The following is a 21203-nucleotide window of genomic DNA, read 5'->3' on the forward strand; positions in this document are numbered from 1 at the left end:
GGTGTTAAAATTTAAAACATGTTAACTGTGAAAAGTTAATATTTTTCTTCCTTTTCTAAACTCGTGTGCCATAACACCAACTATACCAGTGTCTGCTGATACAAACAGGCCTTTAAATTTTCAATCTAAAGCAGGTGTAGTGACTCAGGTTTATAATACAGCAGTTCTCAACCCGAGGGTGTTGAAACCTTTGGCAAACCTCTATCTCCCAAAATATTTACATTACGATTCACCACAGCACAAAATTGCAGCTATGAAGCGACAACGAGAATATTTTATGGTACCAAGCGAGCTTGGATTAGGTTGTCTGGAAAAAGAGTTTCTTTAAGAACCCCCCCCCCCCTGCCCCCTGCCCAAGACAGGGTTTCTGTGTGTAGCTTTGGAGCTTGTCCTGGCACTGGCTGCTGTAGACCAGGCTGGCCTCGAACTCACAGATATCTGTTTGCCTCTGCCTCCCAAGTGGCAGGAGACACGACTGCCCGGTTAAGAATTTTTATTCCAAGCCGGGCGGTGGTGGCGCACACCTTTAATCCCAGCACTCGGGAGGCAGAGGCAGGCGGATCTCTGTGAGTTCGAGGCCAGCCTGGGCTACAAGAGCTAGTTCCAGGACAGGCACCAAAAGACTACAGAGAAACCCTGTCTCAAAAAAAAGAATTTTTATTCCAAATTTTATATCATGTACATAGAGAGCTGGGCTAGTGGCACATGCCTTTAATCTCAGCACTCGGGAAGCAGAGGCAGGAAGATTTCTGTGAGTTCGAGCCCTGCCTAGTCTATTTTGAGTCCCAGGACAGTCAGAGATACATAGGGAGACCTCATCTAAAGAGAAAGTAACAACAACAACAACAACAACAACAAAACAAACCACCCACCAAAAAACAAACAAACAACAAAACAAAGAGGAGACCCAACCAGAAGACCATCAGCCAAATTGGTCAATGAGTCTTTTTAAGTCAAGCGTTGTGGGGAGGCAGTGAGGGTGACACCAGACACTCGGATGTCAGGTCTTCCATACAAACTCCGGTGGCAGCTATCTCAGGAAGAGCGTGCCGGATGACAGCATCATTCACACCACCCAGTGCTCGTGGCCCATGACAGAGCCCAGTCCCATTACATCACTCACTATGAGGAACTTAACCAAAAATTCAGAATTTTTGTAATGAGCAAAATCAATTAGTGAGCTAATCACAACATTTTAAGACGAGTGTAAATTTTGTTCTCAGTCTCACAGAGAGACTGCAGGACATCATGTCACCAGCCTGGCACTTACCAGATCCTCGGCACTGATGGGCTCGCCTTTCTTACTGGATGCCACCACCATTTTGCCCAGTCTCTCTCTCATGTCTTCCAGGGAACTAGTCAGGGCCAGGACGGCCATGATTTCACTGGCCACAGAGATATCAAACTGGGCCTGTGGGCAGACGGAGAGACAAAGGCAGATAGTCTGCGTCAAACCGGAAGTTAACAAGGATGGAGTAGAAATATCCAAATCATCTTCCAACAGTCAAAATTTCTAATTGTTTGGATGCCTTGAGTAATCATTTTTTTAAAAAAAAAAACCAATGTTTTAGGGGGTGTAGCACTGGGTCAGAGAATTTGCCTAACATCCACAAAGCCCTGGGTTCGATCCCCAGGACCTAATAAAACAGGTGTGGTAGAATAAGTCTGTAACCCCAGAACTTGGGAGGTGGAGGCTGGAGGATCAGAGTTCAAAGTCATCCTCAGCTATAGTATGTTAGAGATTATATTGAGCTACATGAGCTCTTTCCTGCACCCCTACTACCTCCTCACCCCCAAATTGTAGCAGGACCAATAAGCTATTTTATTCCTGTGAAAGCAGCTTGGTTACAGTTGGTTACATATTGGCTACAGTTTCCCTGACATAAAAGGAACAACACAGGTATTCTTACACCGAAGATACATTCTGCCAAGTGTCGGCAGAAGAGAAGCAATTTTAATTAATTTACATGCAAGACTATTCACTTGGGGTTCTCCACCCCCAGGAAAGAATGCTGGGGGAAAAACCACACAGGTGACACACAGATTTACTGCAAAAGCTGTCAGGAGTGCACGGTGCCACACCCACTCACTTCCATTTTAAAAGAGAGAAGGCAGAACAACACCTGCCCGTGTGGTCGCAAAGGAGGGGATGGAGGAGGAGGGAAGCAGAGAGCTAGTTCCCACGAAGCAATTACTGGAGATGAACAAACAGTTACCGTGCGTGTGTGGCCCTTCTCTGTTGGAGCCTGTCCAATTGTGATCTTCCTCAGGAATCTATCGTTGGTGTCCAGCACTACGGTGGGAAGGGAGGGCAAGGAACAGTTTTTAAGAAAAGGTACATAAATAAAGGAACAGATATCCAGAGCATGGTAGTGCAGTTTAGCACTGGGGAGGCCCTAGGTTGATTCCCCCACCCCCCCCCAAAAAAAGGAATAGAGAAAAAAGGACAAAGAAATACAAGGCTAAGGAAGATTGCACATGTTTCTCATGCCAGCACTCTGAGGGCTGAGGCAGGATGCTCTCAAATTTAAGGCCTCCTGGGCTAGGTAGCATGACCCCATCTCAGGAGCAAATAATAATTCCACAAAGATATAGGGACCATTAAGGTAAAGGGAGCGGCAGAGGTGTGGGTTGTTTTTGTTTATTTGTTTTTTTTGTGTGTGTTGTTATTGTTTTTGAGACATGGTCTATTTATTATGTAACTCTGGCTGCCCTGGAACTCACTCAGTAGACCAGGCTGGCCTCAAACTCAGAGATCCGCCTGGCACTGCCTCCTGAGTGCTGGGATTAATGGCATGTGTCACCACGTCCAGTTTAGCAACAGTTTTAAAACAACAAATCAAACCTAAGGATGATCTATTAATACTTGATTTCAAAAGGGACGACGAGCTATTCTAGAGTAAGAAACAGTCGCACACCAGAAATGTAGAAGGATGATTCTTAAAGCAGAAGAAAATGGAGTGATTGAACCTCACTCCTTCTAAGGAATCCAAACAGTTATAAAATCTGGACTCTACTTCAAAACACATTCTACATTAGCAGAAAAAAAAAAAAGAGCAACCCAGTTTTTGAAAAGGCTAAGGTGCGTATTGTTCTGAGGGATGACTCACTGGCCATACACCCACACAAGGGTCATCAACTCAGACCAAATGCAAATGCTTGTGAAACACTCCAAGCCGCAGACCTGGCCCTCCCTAGCACATTCTCTCACGATGAGAGAACACAGACCCAATTGTATGACCTCAGGTAGCCTGGAAAGGTCAACCACCAACAATCCAAACCTCACTTCCCAGGACGAGCTACTGTTCACTGTTCAGTGGGCACCTAGATTTGATGTTCCCATGGATGGGATCCAAGGAAGCGTATGTCATCTTTGTCATGGGTTCACGGTGCAAGGTTCCTAGAGCCCTTGGAATGTTAAACAGACAGGGAACCTCAGGAGAGGTATGGTGACCAGCAAGGACAAGTAATTGGAGGGATGGAACTTTCAGGCCCATCCACAGAGAAAGTGACTCCACCCCATGGATTGGGGGTGGAGGTAAAGACTTGTAAAGATCATCACCACCACCACCACCATCACCATCTTCACCAGCAGCAGTATATTTACACGTATAAAACAATGAGTTTCCAGGCTGGTTAACACACGAAGGCACAGGGAAATGATGTATACAGGCCTCCAACTGCCTCTTCCCTAATTGTTTCTTTTGTAACAAACCAATAAACACCAGCAAAGGAAAAGTAGCCAGGTGTGGTGCCTCCTGCCTGTAATACTAACACTTGAGAGACTGAGAATCAGTTCAAGGTCAGTATGGGCCTCAGAGTCAGATTCTCTCGACACACCAATACTTCCCCATGCTAAAGTAAATGATTAAACAATGTATTAAATTCTCACAACATATGGTGAGCTTGTTTCCTTCTAAAAATACTGCAGTGGGGTCTAGAGAGATGGTTCAGTGGTTTAGTGCATTTATTGCTCTGGCAGAAGACTGAGCTTGAGTTCTTAGCATCCACAAGGCAGCTCACAAGCAACCATAGTAACTCTAGTTCCAGGGGATCTGATGTTTTCTCTTGGGCACCAGGCATGGACACAGTGCTCATACATCCATGCAGGTAAAACACCCATATGCATGATAAATAAATAGATTATATTTAAGGAATTTAAAATGTTGCAGCATTTGCTTAAAGCTATTGAAGCAAGAAGAGTAATGACAGTATGATTATTATTATTATTTTTTTTTGTATTAAGAAGGTCAGTTTGGGACTATAGACACGGCTCAGAGATTAAGAGCACTGGTTGCTCTTCCAGAGGACCTGGGCTCCAGAACAGGCATGGCAGCTCATAACTGTCTGTTACTTCAGTTCCAGGGTATATGATGCCCTCTTCTGGTCTCTGTAGACACTACAGGCATGTGGTACATAGACATAGAGGAAGGCAAAACACTCAAACACATAAAAATTAAAAAAAATTTTTTTTTAAAGGAATGTCATTTTTAAAATGGCATTACACCAGGATGGTGGTGCACTTGTAATCCTAGCAGGGACATGGACGCAAGAGGGCTAATTCAAAGGCAACCTTGACTGCCTAGAGGAGTCAAGACCCGCCTGGGCTACATGATCAAAACAAACACCAAAAACTCCAAATCGACAGGACACTAGCAGTTACTGTGCCGATAAAAACAAGAACGAAGTTGGTAAGTTGGCCTTATGGTGCATTGTGTATGACTCGATGAACATTTCTCCTCTACCGTGAGACAAAGGAGATGGGTAGAAAGTAAAGCCCCGGGCCCTGCTAACTGTACACAGAGAAAAGTGACATATGGTGGTGAAGTCAGACCAGCGCCTAAAGCTAAAGGCTGCCGAGTGCCTTTATTAACAGAGGAGTTAATAACGAGAAGTGATGAGCAGGCTGAAGAGAGAGATGAAAAGCCAAGTCACCGGTGCCAGCAGAGTTTTGAGAAGAAAGAGCACACATGATTCAAGCGATTAAACATCATTTTCCCACTCCATGACACCAAAACTTTCTGCATAAAATTGAAACTTAAAAAATGTTATTTTTGGTTTATGCATGAACTTCCTTGAAATGTTCATTTCAATCAACACGGAACAGACAGCGAGAAATCCAACCAAACCCACAAAGGGGCATCTACATGGCGGCTAAGGTTGGCAAGCAAAGCAAAGGACATCCTGGACAGCATCCTGACCCGGGAGCATCCGGGGGAATGGGAAGTGTGTGGTTACCAAAGCACAGAAGGTTGGCAGCTTGTGCAGGGGACATACCTCTCTGCCACGTTATGGTTTCAGGATCAATATCCAGTCTTGCAAATCTGTTTATCTCATCATCCGTCAGTGTGGTAGGGTCAGTCTTTTCAATGCCTAACCTCTGGGAAAGAAAAGAGAAAAAAAAGGAAAAGAAAAGAGGAAATTAAAACTTAAAATGAGACAAGAGCTGGCTCAGGAGGCAGAGGCAGACAGATCTCTGAGTTTGAAGCAGTCTGGTCTACCCAGCGTGTTGCGTCATATAGCCAGACCCTGTCTCAACAAAACAAAACAAAAATGAAAAGAGAGCTTTCATTCATTCATTCCCTATTTCCTGATTATGGACGTGATGTCACCAGCTGCTTCAAGTCCCTGTCATCCTTCCTTACGATGATGGACTGAACTCTGAACTGTAAGCTAAAATAAATGCTTTCTCCCTTAAAAAAACAAAATAGAGAAGCATAGTTTTTTTTTTAAAAAAAAATTTATTTATTTATTATGTATACAATATTCTGTATGTGTGTATGCCTACAGGCCAGAAGAGGGCACTAGACCCCATTACAGATGGTTGTGAGCCGCCATGTGGTTGCTGGGAATTGAACTCGGGACCTTTGGAAGAGCAAGCAATGCTCTTAACCTCTGAGCCATCTCTCCAGCACGCCCCCCCCCCCTTTTTAACAACTGATCATTATCTTGAGATAGCGTTTCCACTAGGAAATAAGGACCATGAATTCAGTCTGGGGCGCACCCTTGGAATGCCAGCATTGTAAATCCAGAAGGGTAAATTGGGACCCTTTAGCTAAGCCTGGAGGTTCTTTCCTATGCCCATATAGTACGTCTGTCTCTGTAACTCTGCCCCAGAGACTTCCCTCAACACCAAAACCAGCCCTAGCGGAGAAGTATCAGCGCACTTCTGGATTCATTAAATATATTGAAATGAAAAGCAACATGAAAGGCTTTAAAAACCAGACTGCCAAGGAACCCAATTGAAGTCAGATTTTAGGAAAGGCAAAAATGAGCAGCAATCAATAAAAAAAAAAATCAACTAAAACTCTTTTATAAATTTTTATATGGCTCAATACTTTTGTTGACTTCTTCTTACTGTTCTAAAGGGGCACACACATAAAAGGGCTTTTTATTTTTATTTTCTTCCTTACAGAATTTAGGTACTTTTAAAATCGATTTACAGTATCTATGCAGGTCATTTTTCAAGATGGAAAATGCTTATAAAATTGTGCTCTCCCCACCCAGCAGTCGGCAGTCAGAGTCCCGGCAAGACCTCCTCTGCCCGTGGCTCCTTCCTTCTCTTTTTCTTTCATCATCATTATTGTGATTATTATTATTATTATTATTATTATTATTATTATAGGATGCAAAGAACGAAAAATAAAGTCTCTAGGACTGCTAATAAACATTTAGTGAATGCTTCCATGTGCACACACACGAACCTTTTCTTTACTTCAGTAAAGTTACACATGAAAATCCCTGTACTAATCCTTGACGGTCATACCTTCCCCTAGACCCTTGGCATCCAGTGGTGTAATGGCCATTACTACAGTTGTGTCTCACCGAGGATGCCACATAAACAGAGGCACAGCCAACGACTTTTCATACTGGCTTCTTTTATTCAACATAATGCCTTTGAGAGTCAACCAAGCTGTGCATGTCAGCAGCTCGTGTCTTTTTATGGCACAGATGTATGACAACTGGTTTAACCAGTCAGCCATGGAAGAACACTGAAGACTTTTCTCACTTTGGCAAGGTTATTAACAGATTCATTAATACATTCATGTACAGGGTTTTATGTGAACACCAATTTTCATTTTTCTTGTTCAAACTCAAAGAGTGGATTTCTGGGCTGTATGATAAAACATTGCTTATTGACGCTACACAGATTTGGACAGGCTATTCAGAATGTAAAGGCACTTGCTTTGAAAGCCCAATGAACTGAGTTCAGTTCTTCATACCCATGTAGAGCCAGATGTACTGGTGCACACATCTATAATCCCAGCATGCCTAACAGCGAGATGGGAGGAAGAGACGGGAAAAACAGGAGTGGCCCTGCTCCAACAAACTGAGAAGAACTGAATCCCAAAAACTGTCCCCGATCCTCCATGGTGCTATGACCCACACATGCTCACACTTAATATACAAATAAATATTTTTTAAAAATGGTTACATATGTTAAAGAAATTCAGATAAAGTACAGAACTCACTAATTCTCCCAGAGTCCTTTATCTAGGTAGGACAAGCATTATCAAGGTCATCTTTATAGAAGACAGAACTGAGAGGCTGCCCACAAGTTTGCTCAAGATTCCAGGGCTGAGGGGAGTAGGAATTCAAACCCCAGGAGCCACACATCTCATGACGGTGTCCACACTCTTTCTACACTGAAAAGCATCTGTTCTCTCTCTTAGTTGAGGGTAGATTGTCAGCGCTCTATTTACTATAATCAATCACTTCTAAATTATAAAGAAATGAGGGGAAAGTGCCTACCATTAATCGCCATTGCTTTTATCAATTAAGTTTCTTACAATATCAGCGATCAAGAAGGAAAACACTTACCCGTAGCCTTCGGATCTGGATATCAGAGAATTTTCTTACTCCGTTTACTGAAGGCACCAAGCGGTTAAAGAGAGCCTTAGAGAAAGGGGAGAAAAGAATTTGAGATGAGGGTGTCCCACTGCCATGTTACCTGCCTCAGCACGCAAGGGACCAACACTAATTCAGGTGCTTCACACACACACACACACACACACACACACACACACACACACACATACACATCCTACCTTGTCTGTCTGAGTCAGCTCATGGAATATCCGAGCATCGATGGCAGCAGCCACGAGGTTATTAGCTGCAGTGATGGCGTGGATGTCACCAGTGAGGTGGAGATTGAACTACAAGAGAGCAGAAGCCACAGCGGTCACTCAATATGCACTAACACCAGTGGGTGCTGGCTGAAGCCCAGCTTGGGCTATGAAAAGCAAATCCCTGAAACCAAGCGTGGTGGCTCATGCCTGTCACAGCAGGATAGCCACCAGTTCAAGGCCAGCCTGAGCGACACAGTGAACACTAGAACTTATCTATTTATAAAATAAAAACGCCCAGCTATCTGTCCTTTGAAACAACTCCTCCCAAAGAAAGAATTGCGGTTCTCCATAAAAGCGTCCAGAGAATGGAGCTCACACCGCACTACTGAGGTCACCAGAGGCTATACCAACGAGGAGGAGCATGGGCAGCTGCTCTCCTTTGGGTCCCTACACTGTTCCCATGTCACAAGGACTTTGATGCTTAAGACCATGCAACATGTGTTCACTTGCTCCAAATAATTATTCTCGCTGAAGGGCAGACCTCGAGAGCAAGCTATTGTCACAAGTCTACAAAGAAAGATACTTTTGTTTAATGTGTTGTTCCTGCCAAGAAACAAGTAGACTGTCCACTAAGCATTCTAAAAATATATATAATAAAATAAAAGAAATTTCCTCTCTGGAAGGGAAAAGATATGCCACAGAGCCGGGTGGAGTCGAGCCCTCGGGTGCTTTACCTCTTCCATAGGAATGACCTGGGAATAGCCACCTCCTGCAGCGCCACCTAGGGAACAGACCGAAGGCGGGGATTCAGGTTAACTTGCTTCTCCAGGACTTGGAATCCAAAGACCGACAACAAATCCATTTCCGAAACTACTAAGCATACTGTTTGTTTATTTTCTAGTCATTTGGACAGATGTGAGCAGGTGTTTTCTAATTTCCTTCACCGCACTAAAACACTTGATCACGTTCACGCTGAACAGCCTCTCAATTGAAATCCGGGTGCAAATGACAAAACCGTGAACACACGCATACATACCTACTTATTATCTTTAGAAATAGGTTCCCTGTGATTCCTAACATATTAAAAAACCCAGATGACAGCTACATAAAGGCAAGCCTGTTTAATTTCCTACTCTTACAAAGCTACTCTAGCTTCCAAAAGAGGCGTCTTGAAGATACACACCTAATGCAGAGACCCCAACTCTTCCAGAATAGGAGACATAAATTAGAAAACAGCGGAACCAGTAGGAGCTCTGCTGGCCTGTGCAACCGGTTAACTGAAGGCCGGTCAAGACGGCCATGGCCACAACATCAGGTAAGACAAATGTCAGAGTAAAGAACAGATCCTATTTTGGGGAGGAAGAGACGATGCAAGGAAGAAATTCAATAAAGAGGAAAAGAGAACAATGAGCTCTCTAGTCAGAAGGAAGAAGACTTCTGGTGTCAAAAGGGGGTTGTTACAAGCACAAAGGCAGGGCGCAGGCTCATCTAGCTCTCAGGAGGGACAAGGACGGCATGGTGGCCAGCCTAGGCAACACAGTGAGATCCAGGCCAGTCTGAACTACCTGGAAAGACCTGGTCTCAGAGACAAAATGAAACTAACAAGCCCAAAAGCCCAAGTCAAACCTGGCAGGAAGGAAGAGGTGTACCTGTTGAGAACATGTACATTAATTACTGGAACAAGCAGAACATGATACCTTGTCAGCCAGCAAATGAAACAGCCACAGCCAAAAACATATTATAATTAATAAAAATAGTTTAAATTAAAAAGAGAATGTTTTGAAAGTAGAAGCAACACTGTCTAGGAAAACACAAAGGAGTAACAGGAGGAGGAAGCAATGAGAAAAGGGAAGCTATGGGGGTTTGTGGCAGGCAATGCATATGTGTGTCAAAGTGTCCTATGTACCACAGCACCATGGACAGAGAGTATGCACACGGAAAGCTAAGACAAAAACAGAAGCATGTCTGTGTGTGCAGCTCAGTGCGGGATCTGCCTAGCATGTGTGATGTCCTGAATTTAACCCCAACCAATGGATGCAAAATAAATAATAAACAAAATCAATAGATAACCTGGAAAAAGGGAAGAGAATAAAACAGCATCATTACAAACCACAGGGATCAAAATGAAGTTAAATATGGTTAGCGATCTAGTGTTCTCACCTGATCAAAAGGGTTGCGTGTGGTAGCTTAGCGCTTGATGTAGGAGTGGGGCAAGAGCTGCTGTGGGCTGAGTTAGTGGCTGTCAACCTTTCTAATGCTGCACACTTTTATACAGTTCCTCAGGCTGTGGTGATCCCCAACCATAAAATTACTTTGTTGTACGATCACAACTGTAATTGTGCTACTGTGATGAATTGTAAGGGGGAAGAAGTGCTTGCTGCCAAGTCTGACAACAAGAGTTTGATCTCTAGGCTCCATATGGCGGAAGGAGAGAACAAATGAAGCAGGCTATCTTTGACCTCTACACACAGGCTGTGGCAATCACACACACACACACACAATAAAGAAATAAATGCAAAATGGTGCCTTTAACTACATTACCAGTAAGGCCCCATGCTGCTATCCTAAGCAGTGACATCATCTCATCTGGGAATAGAGAAGGACGTATACACAAAGTGCTTAATGACGTATACACAAAGTGCTTAGCACAACACCTGGCACAAAGCCCACACTAACTGGGGTCAGGTTTTCTTATTCTGTGGGGCTGGTCTGTTTCAGTGGGAGTCTGGATCAGCAGCCATGATTTCCTTTATTGTTACTATGACAGTAGGGTGGATATCAGGATATTAAGTAAAAGCCCTTTGAACTCCACTTTACACATCCCGATCATCCCTGTGCATATATACCATAAGTCTTAAGTCTTGGGGTAACAATGAAAGTCTTCCTCAAATGAATCACAATACAAATGTCTGAAGCAAATACTCCAGCTATCTAAATGAGCTGAAGCACCCATGAGCGCCCTCAGGTAAAGTCAGTCTGGGAGGACTAAAGGAAAGGCAGGGGAGGAGGCAGGTCCCTCTGGCCACAAGTACCTTTTATTCCAAAGGTGGGTCCCTGAGAAGGCTGTCGCACACAGGCAAAAACATTCTGATTCAGGTGGGCGCCGAGGGCTTGCACCAGTCCGATTGTGGTTGTACTTTTCCCTTCTCCCAGAGGTGTTGGCGTTATACTTCAAGAAGAGAACATAGAATTAATGTCACTAGAATCACTGAACACTCAGAGATAACTCCTAATATAAATAATAAGAAAAACGGGCTAGAGAGAAGGCTCTGTGGTGAAGAGCGCTTGCCTGCTGTTCCAGAAGACTGAGTTTGGGTCCTCGTGCCCATGTACTAACTAGCCACCTAGGCCTGCATTCCCCTATAACTTAGCCCCAGGAGAATCTTACATGGTCTTGTCTCTGTGCGTGTGTGTGAGCACACACTACATGTGCACACAAACACAAAATATAATGACAAAAACAAACAAACAAAAACCCAAAGGAACAAAAGCCCTGAGATCTTTTTCTAAGAGTTATAGTGATTTTCAAAAACCTAGAAACAAAAATCGGGGTCTACCAGATGGCTCCATAGCATCAAAACCTTACCCAGAGTTCCATCTGGAACCCATATAAAGGTGGAATGGAAGAAGCAACTCCACAAAACTGTCCTTCAACCTTCACATAAGCAGCCCTACATTCCACATATCATGTGTACATAATACAATTTAAAAGAACTTCAGCTCTACTCACTATGAGAAATAGAACTGACATGTTACCCTATTGCCCATGATTTTTAAGTTCTTTTTATAAAAATTTATTTTTTATTTTGTGTATATTTTGTGTTTTTGCTTAAATGTCGGTGCACCACACGTATGCAGTGCCTGTGGAGGTCAGAAGAGGGCGTCAGATCCCTCAGCACTGGAGTTAGAGAAAGCTTTGTGAGCCGCCAAGTGGGTGCTTGGAACTGAACCGGGGGTTTCTGGAAAAGCAGCCAGTGCTCTTAACCACTGAGTCATCTCCCCAGCTCTTCTCCCCTTAAAAAAAAAGATTTATTTATTTTTTTCTTATTTATGTGTAAGAGTGTTTTGTCTGCATGCATGTAAGTGCACCATATGTATGCCTACTGTCCTCAGAGGCAGATGAGGTCATCAGACCCCCTGAAACTGCTTCTTTAGGAGTCTGTGCTCTCTCTCTCTCTTTCCTCTTTCATACACACACACACACACACACACACACACACACACACACACACACACAAATTAAAAAATAAAACCTTAAGAGTCAGGCAGTGGTGGCACACACTTTTAATCCCAGCACTTGGGAGGCAGAAGCAGAGGCAGAGGCAGAGGCAGAGGCAGAGGCAGAGGCAGGTGGATCTCTGAGAGCTCACGGCCAACCTGGTCTATAAGAATTAGTTCCAGAACAGGCTCGATAGCTACAGGGAAACCCTGTCTTGAAAAAACCACAAACAAACAAACAAACACACCCTTAAAAAAAAAAAAAAAGGTCTGGGTGATGGTGGCGAACGCCTTTAATCTCAGCACTTGGAGGCAGAGGTAGGTCCATCTCTGAGTTTGAGGCAAGTCCGGTCTACAGAGGGAATTCCAGAACAGCCAGGGCTGTTATACAGAGAAACCCCGTCTCAAACACCAAACCAAACAAACAAAACACCACCAACAAAAGACTGAGCTAGTAGCTCTTCCACACGTGTGTACTTAAGTATAAATGCCACCCTGGTGATAACGGTCAGGCTGCAGGTAGAAGACCCTGCTGGCGACAGGACATACATACCCAGTCACGACTACGTATTTCCCATCGGGCTGGTTCTTTAGACGCTCTAGGGTCGACAGCAAGACTTTGGCCTTTGTGTCCCCATATAGCTCCACCTCTTCTGTGAGCAGCCCAATTTCTCGGGCCAGGTTACAGATGGGCTTTGGCTTGCATGATCGTGATATATCAATGTCACTTTAAAGACACAAGGACAGGTGTCAGTCTTTAGCTACTGCATAATGAGCCCCACTAGAAACATCCTCTTTTGCCCCAATCAGGTGCTGTCCGTAGACATACCCATGGGCCCACAGTACCCAGCAGTTAAACCCTAACCAGCCCCAAAGTTCCACCCAAGAACATTCCATTCTTACCTGGGGACAGGTGTCTTGAGACTCAGCTTGTTATACTGAATTGTCCAATTTCCCGGCTTAAATTTCTGCAAGAAACGCTGTGCGCTCTCTACTGTGCTCTGGGCAAAGTGACAGAAATGGAGAAAGAAGAGGTGAACAGTTCAGCTCCACAGTCAGTCTGTCCCAAGGCCTGGTCATCACTGCTCAGTCCCCACCTGAACCAGTTCATGGTGACCCTTGACCTGGGGTGAGTGAGGAGACACCATGCTCACGGGAGGGCCTTTGCCTCACCCACACCGGCAGGACAGCCAGCCAGCGTGTTCTGGGTCAGCTCTAAATTCCAAAGGCTGTGGAAGGACAGCTTCCTCTACTGACGGGACAGATGCCGTACCTTTGTTCTCTCTCACCGCTTTCCCTCAGCAGACCCCATCCACGCCTGACTTCTGAGGAGGTCTTACGTGGTGTCCTAGGGTAGGAAGGTTTTCAGAAGATTCCCAGAACTTTTCATACCTGCATCAGCATCGCCACGGTCATGGGCCCCACGCCGCCTGGGACAGGCGTGATAAAGCTCGCCCTCTCCTTGGCCTCGTTATATGCCACATCACCCACCACTTTCCTTCCATTGGGCTTTGTATCATCTGGTTCAGGAGAGGAGAGGGAGAAAAGGCAAAGCAAAGTCTCAGACCACAACAATGGTGCTAATCTTCTACTTTAGAGATTAAATACGACGGTTTGAATCCGCCCTCCCCCCTATCTATTTGAGAGTCCATTAGTACTGTGAGGCTCAAGTGTCTACTTTAATTAAAGCTACTGGACAGGGCTGAGGTGCAGTTCAGTGGTCGAGCACTGGCCCAACATGCATCAGGCCCTGGACTCTCTAGCACCAATGTGAGAGAGATGGCAGGTGTTCCCTATTTTCTAAGGGAGAAAATAGATTATCTGAAAGACCTCATAAGATGTGTAAATGGTAAGAAATGAAAATTAAAATCATTTAAAAATAAACAAATAAAATAAATCCTCTTCAAAGAGGGCTTTTTTCAGATCCTGGAGAATCCTTTTGTAGTCTCTGGTGATAAATAAAATGTGTTTTTTATTCTTAAAGCTGACAACCTTTGAAAATGTTAATTTGCCAAGGCCTACAAAGGAAATTTTTTTTTAGGTATACAAAGCTCCAACTATGTCACAGCTGCCAGATACGGTTTCTACAGCAACTGTCAGCAGTTAGTGAGCTCCAGGCAGGAGCTGGAGGAACAATTCAACATCCAGTTCCAAAGACAGCAGTTACTTAAATGCTTGCTCAAGGCAAAAAATATAATGGCGCTTTCCTTAAAAGGACCCCAACTACAAATCTCACCAGCAAAGACCAGCTATTCAAGGGGGCAGACTCAGGGATACACCGCAGCTCTCACGCAGAGAACATCCAACACTTCCGGGCTGTGCTAGGGACAGACCCAGACACTTCAGTAACCCGGGGGAGGATCTGTAGAAGCTCAGTCACATAGCCACTTCTCTTTGAGTACATCTCTGTGGCTGAGAGGAAGTTTTCAGATGTAGCCAAAACCAAAACAACCCAGACCCAGGAAGTCCTTGTACCAACTGCCGTCTGTCCTGGGAGGCTCTGCATTCACCTGAGGTCCAAAAATGCAAAGGTCTAACAGGCACCTGCTTGCAATGTTTTTTAGGTGACTGGGGAAGCCAAAACAGCATGCAACAGTAAGAGAGGTTCTCCTCGTAGGCCTCAGAGTCTTTCAAATGCTAAGGAGGTGGGAAGGATGGTTCAGAGAGCAAAAGCAGAGGCATGGGAGCCACACAACCTGAGTCAGAGCCCCAGAACCCACGTAAGAACCTGTGTTCCCATCATTCCAACAACCCCAGGGTGAGGTGGAGACAGGAAACTAGTGGGCCGGCTAGTCTGTGGAATACAGAAAGGCAGAAATAAAACCGCCTCCCAAGGCGAAGGCAAGACGCAACTCCAGGAAGTTACCCTCTGACTTCCACACACGCCCCATAGCATGAACACCCACCAAACATGGAGGGCAGGCTGACTTACTGCTCACGAAGGGACAAGAGTCTCACAAACACAGCGTGATCAGTGGGAAAGTGACCACTTATCCATCCCTAGCTATCCATCCCCAGCCCTAGACTTTCTTTCAGTGGAAAGTTGCAAGCATAGAATTCAATGGAGTTTCATCCTGACAGTTACTTTGGAGATCCCTAACTACTGGAGAGGAGACTAGATCGGGGCGTGGTGGGGAATCCGCCCTTTCTTTCATAACCCTTCTAACTAAAACATTAGCCTGTCTCAAATTACCTTTACTGGTAAGCTAAGCAGGAAAAGCCCATTCACAAGTTCTGACCAATACTTTCCTCACTCCGCTTGATTCCTAAAAAATATCCTTTTGAGGTGACTGGAGATATGACTCAGTGGCAGAACCCTGAATGTGCAAAGTCCTGAGTTTGATTCCCCAACCCGGCAAATCAAAATTAAAAAACAGCTAGAAAATATATGGACTAATTCATTATTAATTTGTAAAGCAATTTTTCCTTTTATCCTTGAGTGGATCACACAAACAATTCTTATTTTTTTAATAAGATAAAACCAAAAGTCTTGTGCACGTCAAACTCTTGTCCTACCACTGAGAATCAATCTCAAGTAAACAATTTAAGAAATATGAATCAAGAAGTGGCCCGGGGTAGACTAGATTGCTTCATCAAATGAAGTTATTCGAAGAACAGTATTAAGATCTTGAAGCCTACTTCTGTCCATAACCCAGTGATTTTATCATTCTCAGGGAACTACATAGTCTAGCCTTACTGATATGAATGTGCCCACATGCCTAGGACTGGTGGAAACACTGATGACCACCTACGCTTATTTTGCAAACGGAGACAGCACATTGGTTTCCCGGCCACTCACACCCAAATTACAACACACAGAAATTACAACACTCCTTGGCAAATGGCTCAGGCGTATTCTTAGCCAGCTCTTATATTTTAAATTAACCCATTTTTATTATTTTATATTTTACCATGAGGCTCGTGGTTTACCTGTAAGTTTCTGGCATCTTTCTCTTCTGGCAGCTACATGGCATCTGCTTGACTCCTCTGCCTTCTTTCTCCCTTCCACTCAGGAGAATTTCCCCACCTACCTATATTCTGCCCTGCCAGAGGCCAAGGCAGCTTCTTTATTAACCAATGGGAATAAAGTATATTCACAACATACAGAGGGGAATCCCACATCACTATTTCACCATTTACATGAGAAATCAACATTTAAAAAATCAAAATTTCAGACAGATCAACAGAATTCTAGATCCTAACCCAGGGGTTTGTGTGTGTGTGTGTTTAATTTCTAAAAAGTAAATAAATAAATATCTCCCTCTCCCTGAAGTAATAAGGATTGAATTCAGGGTATAGCACAAGTCAGGCAAACTACCACTGAGCTGCACCCCCAGCCCAGGTTCTTCTTTTCTATCTTAATTCTCACCCCCCCCTTTTTTTTTCTTTTGAGACAGGGTTTCTCTGTGTAACAGTTCTGGTTGTCCTGGAACTCACTTTGTGGACCAGGCTAGCTTCAGACTCAGAGATCCACCTGCCTGTGCCTCGCAAGCACTGGGATTAAAGGCATGCACCACCACTGCCCAGCTTTTTTTTTTTTTTTTTTTTTGAATGCCCATAGTAGTTTATGATCCAGAGATGCGGAGATGTACGCAGACTGAGCTTGGCTGTCACATTGCAAGTATTCACAGTGGGGAGATCAGGAGAGCAACTTCTTCTGCACCCGTTAGATAATTGCACCCAGAAAATGAGCGATCAGTTCTGAGCTACTGTTTTAAAAGCGAGGCTGAGTGGGAGGGAGGTTAGAAACGGTGAGAACTTGACAGTGACTAATGCTGCTGGCAGCTCAGTGTCTGCATTTTAAACTTCAGATGGGAAGGGAGGAAAAAAAAAATCATCCTTGCTGCAAGTCGCCTCAACAACTCCCCAGACCTGAGCGCTGGTGTCAGAAGGCAGGATGCAGGACAAGGTAGCACAGAGACCACCGAGGAGCTGACGGCAGAGCTGGAAGGATACAAGAAAGGACAAGTTCTGTGTGATCAGGGCTAGGGAGAGAAGGATTTTCAGAAGACGAAGATCATCCCTGGGTGACAGGAAATCAGACATGGCTCAGGAAGAACTGGCACGGAGGAGAGGAACTGAAGAAGCTATTTAAAGTCCAAATACAGAGAAGGGTGATTGCTGGTATAGTTCAATGGGAGAGCTCTTGCCTAGCATGCACGAGGTCCTGGATTTGATTCCCACAACCACAAAAATGAATGAATGGATGTATGAATGAATGAATTAATGGAGTCCACAGCTAGGCCACACTCACTCACACAGCCCAGGGCCTGTCATAGTGCTCAATGCACAGAAGAAGTTACTGAATTAGTAAATGTTCCTTTCACCAGCTAATACACACACGTGTGTATATGCACATATATGTATGTGTGTGTGGGGTGTGTGTGTGTAGGTGTGTGGATGTGTGTGTAGGTATTCCTGTACTGTTCTTGGAAATTTCTTTTTGAAAGAACAACCTGCCGCGCAGACAGGAGATGCAAAGGAGATGTTCAGTGGGTAAAAGCACTTGCCACCAAATTTGATAATGTAAGTTCAAATCTGGTAAGTGGGGTTACCAAGAGACCAAAGAGCAAATAGTGTAGTTAGTTAGCAAGGGCCCAGGTGACAAAGGCATAGTTTCTGTTCCAAGCAGGAAGAAGTAGGACAGAGAAGGGTGGCCCAAGATTTCATCAAATCACTCAGGATGGCAAACAATTTGAAATCCATTAACTGTTGAGGTGTGGTGACACATGCCTTTAATCCTAGCGCCCTGGAGGCAGAGGCAGGTAGATCTCTGGGAGTTCAGGGCCAGCCTGTATAGTGATTTCCAGACTAGTCAAGACTACAGAGTGAGACTCTGTCTTAAAAACCAACAACCTCCTTTTCCAGCTTGGGCCCGGCAGAATGGCTCCCGCAAAGAAGGGTGGCGAGAAGAAGAAGGGCCATCAATGAGGTGGTGACCCGAGAGTACACCATCAACATTCACAAGCGCATCCATGGCGTGGGCTTCAAGAAGCGTGCTCCTAGGGCACTCAAAGAAATCCGGAAATTTGTCATGAAGGAGATGGGGACTCCAGATGTACGGATTGATACCAGGCTCAATAAAGCCGTCTGGGCCAAAGGAATAAGGAATGTTCCATACTGTATCCGGGTACGTTTGTCCAGAAAATGTAATGAGGATGAGGACTCGCCAAACAAACTCCACACATTGGTAACTTATGTGCCTGTTACCACATTCAAAAATCTACAGACAGTCAATGTGGATGAGAACTAACTTACTGAATCTCAAATAAAGTTGGAGAGTTGCATTAAAAAAAAAAAACCAACAACCTCCCTGACTGTTTCGTAGTATTTCTCCATTTAATGTTTTTGGATTACAGTTGACCATGAATAACTAAAACCAGGGAAAGCAAGGCCATCGGGAAGGGAAAACTGTTGTAACATATGATTTAAGGCTATCTACTGCCTCTGCTACAAGAAAGGGTGAGAGTTCTATGAAGGTTGAACAGAAGTCAGGCGAGCACACCTACAGTCCCAGCCTTCAGGAGGCTGGCGCAGGACAATCAGGGATTCAAGGTCAGGTTTGGCTATAGGAAGAGATTGCATCCCAAATAAACAGACAAGACAAACAAACAAGCAGCAATACACTTGATTCCTCTTCCACTCTCTCTGGACTAAGTCAATTGAGGATGAACAATGGGGAACCATAGTCACCTACTAACAAAGCCGGTTTCAGCAAGCCCCCAGACTTGATATGAAGTTCTTTCTCCCCACTACTCACCTGGAACATAGTTGATCCCACAATCTATGACGACAGCCCCAGGCTTGATCCATTCCCCTTTCACCATCTCAGGCTGTCCTGTTGCAACCACCAGAATGTCTCCTTTATTTACCTAGGGGAGGGGAATCAAGACTTTAGAAATTACATAATCAAACACACACACACTCCTAGAAGTGGAAAGGAAAATCCAGAGTTGTAGTACTACATTTTTAGTTATCAACAACATTTCCAGGGATACGGGATAAGGCAAACCAGAGTTTCTGCTGACCCACCCCACGCCGTGCTCAACCCTATAACACCCCCTTTCATTAGTTATTTCCCCTAGTGGGAAAGGCAGTGAGAACCTGTGCAGGGTTGGGGAGTACAGGTCTAGAGCCAGACTCAGGCCAACATTCCTGATAATGTAACCCTGGTTAACCCACCCTCTTATGGAATGTGAATGCCACCACCATCACCACAGAACAGTTTAAGGATATTAAAGATGGTGCCAAGGCTCTATCTTGTTCTCTGCCCACATACAACACTGCACTGCCAACAAGGACACGGCTGTGCCAACATTCTTGGATCAGGAATACAGCGTCAAGAGGAAGCTGCTGGGGCTAAGGATGTAGCTAGGTGGTAAAACACTGCCCTACAGTAAGGAGTTCAACCCAGCCTAACAACGAAAGTAACAATAATAAAGCAATAAAGAACAAATGTCTGAAGATGCCTACTGCCCACCACCTCTTCCAGGGCACCTCTGCAGCCAACGAAATCATGCCTGGGAGATTTGGACATGATGAAGTAATTTCACTGCCTGGCATTAATCCCTATATAACACTGCCTGCCAAGGGGCAGACTGGTAAAGAAAGTATATGGTCACAATGAGCTAGATAACTGTAGGCAAATTTGACTTAGTTCCTCTGTCTTATGAAACGAGACAAGAAGCACAGCATAGTTGCTTGGGTTCAGTGAGATAATGTACCCACCCACACCAGATGCCTACTGTACTCTGGACCTCCTACCTCTTTGTCCAGATTGGCAGTCTTGGAGTGGCAGGTGGTCACTGTGGCATTGTTCCACAGGAGCAGGTCATGCATGGGGGCACCAACTATTTTACTTCGCCCAACCACCACGGCGTGTCTTCCGGCAATCTGCACCCCTGGAAGAGAAGCCAGCATGCATCAGAGATGGAGAAGCAATCGCCCCCCTTCACTCGCCACCTGGATGGAAACCAACATAGGTGCACAGAATCAGACTCTCTGCGTGGAGCAGAAAACCTCCTGAGAACACTCCCTTGGCAAAGTACACTCTCAGCTCCAGCCATGGTCTGGATCTTGTACACTGTCCTTCCTGCAAGGGGGTGGGTTGGAGATCTGCTTAGGCCAAGATCTGCTCATTGAGTCATAAGGGAGTGGGAAGAAATCCTACACTCAAAAAAGAAACCTCGACACACAGCTAACAGCCATATGGAAATAGTTATCAGATTAAACTACACAGGCAAAATAGTCATGAAAACGCTGGTATATGGAGCAGGGTCAGAGCAAAGGAGGAAATTGGATTAGCATCAGCAAGGCTTTCCAGATTTGGTGAGTTGATTCATATAGCTTCTCATCCAAAGTTCTGTCTGGCTTAGGGCCTGAACCACAGGGTTATTTGCAAGGAAGTGATCATGGGAACTGCAAGTGACTGGAAGGCATCTTTGCTGACTCAGCACCTATGCTTCTGACAATGCATCAACATTCCCAGCCTCTCCTCTCCCCTCCCCTCCCCATCCCGCCCCGTGCTGGGGACCAAACCCAAGACCTCATACATGCTAGGCATGGGCTCTTGCACTGAACTATACCCCAAGGCTTGTTTTTATTTTGAGACACTCTCAGTTGCCTGGTTTAGCCCTGAACATCCACTATATAGCTCAGACAGGCTTTGTGAACTCACGGTCCTGCCTCATGCGTCACCAGGCCCGACCAGCGAAAGTGTTAATTTTTAGCACTGGTACCTGCTGTCTCACAGAGGCAATGGATGAGTGCTCCACATCACCCCCTAGCCTGTGAGATGCAGTCCGTGACGATGAGAATGGAAGTTACCAGGAGGGGGCTGAAAATGAGCTGCTCGCACAGAAGGAGAGGGTTCTGGAACAGTCATCTGCCCAGCCATCAAGGCTTGCTTGAGATTTA

General features: G+C 44.8%; 1 protein-coding gene and 1 pseudogene across 3 annotated transcripts in view; one reads left to right on the plus strand and one right to left on the minus strand.

Moving 5' to 3' along the window:
* Positions 1-21203, minus strand: part of Mthfd1 (methylenetetrahydrofolate dehydrogenase, cyclohydrolase and formyltetrahydrofolate synthetase 1) — a 66977-nt gene that overhangs the window by 19752 nt on the left and 26022 nt on the right. For all 3 annotated transcript variants that reach the window (XM_087911743.1, XM_048415646.3, XM_085697511.2), the window contains exons 7-18: positions 20052-20188; positions 19048-19159; positions 13680-13807; positions 13191-13288; positions 12841-13014; positions 11102-11238; positions 8804-8850; positions 8049-8156; positions 7822-7896; positions 5278-5380; positions 2217-2293; positions 1271-1411 (exon numbers count right to left, since the gene is read on the minus strand). In XM_087911743.1, coding sequence (XP_087767869.1) covers positions 1271-1411; positions 2217-2293; positions 5278-5380; positions 7822-7896; positions 8049-8156; positions 8804-8850; positions 11102-11238; positions 12841-13014; positions 13191-13288; positions 13680-13807; positions 19048-19159; positions 20052-20188 — 1337 coding nt within the window. The remainder of the gene's footprint in view (positions 1-1270; positions 1412-2216; positions 2294-5277; positions 5381-7821; positions 7897-8048; positions 8157-8803; positions 8851-11101; positions 11239-12840; positions 13015-13190; positions 13289-13679; positions 13808-19047; positions 19160-20051; positions 20189-21203) is intronic.
* LOC125387826 (large ribosomal subunit protein eL31 pseudogene) lies at positions 18162-18570 on the plus strand (annotated as a pseudogene).

Source organism: Myodes glareolus, chromosome 11 (genome assembly GCF_982192425.1).
Source record: "Myodes glareolus chromosome 11, mMyoGla1.1, whole genome shotgun sequence".
Taxonomy (NCBI): domain Eukaryota; kingdom Metazoa; phylum Chordata; class Mammalia; order Rodentia; family Cricetidae; genus Myodes; species Myodes glareolus.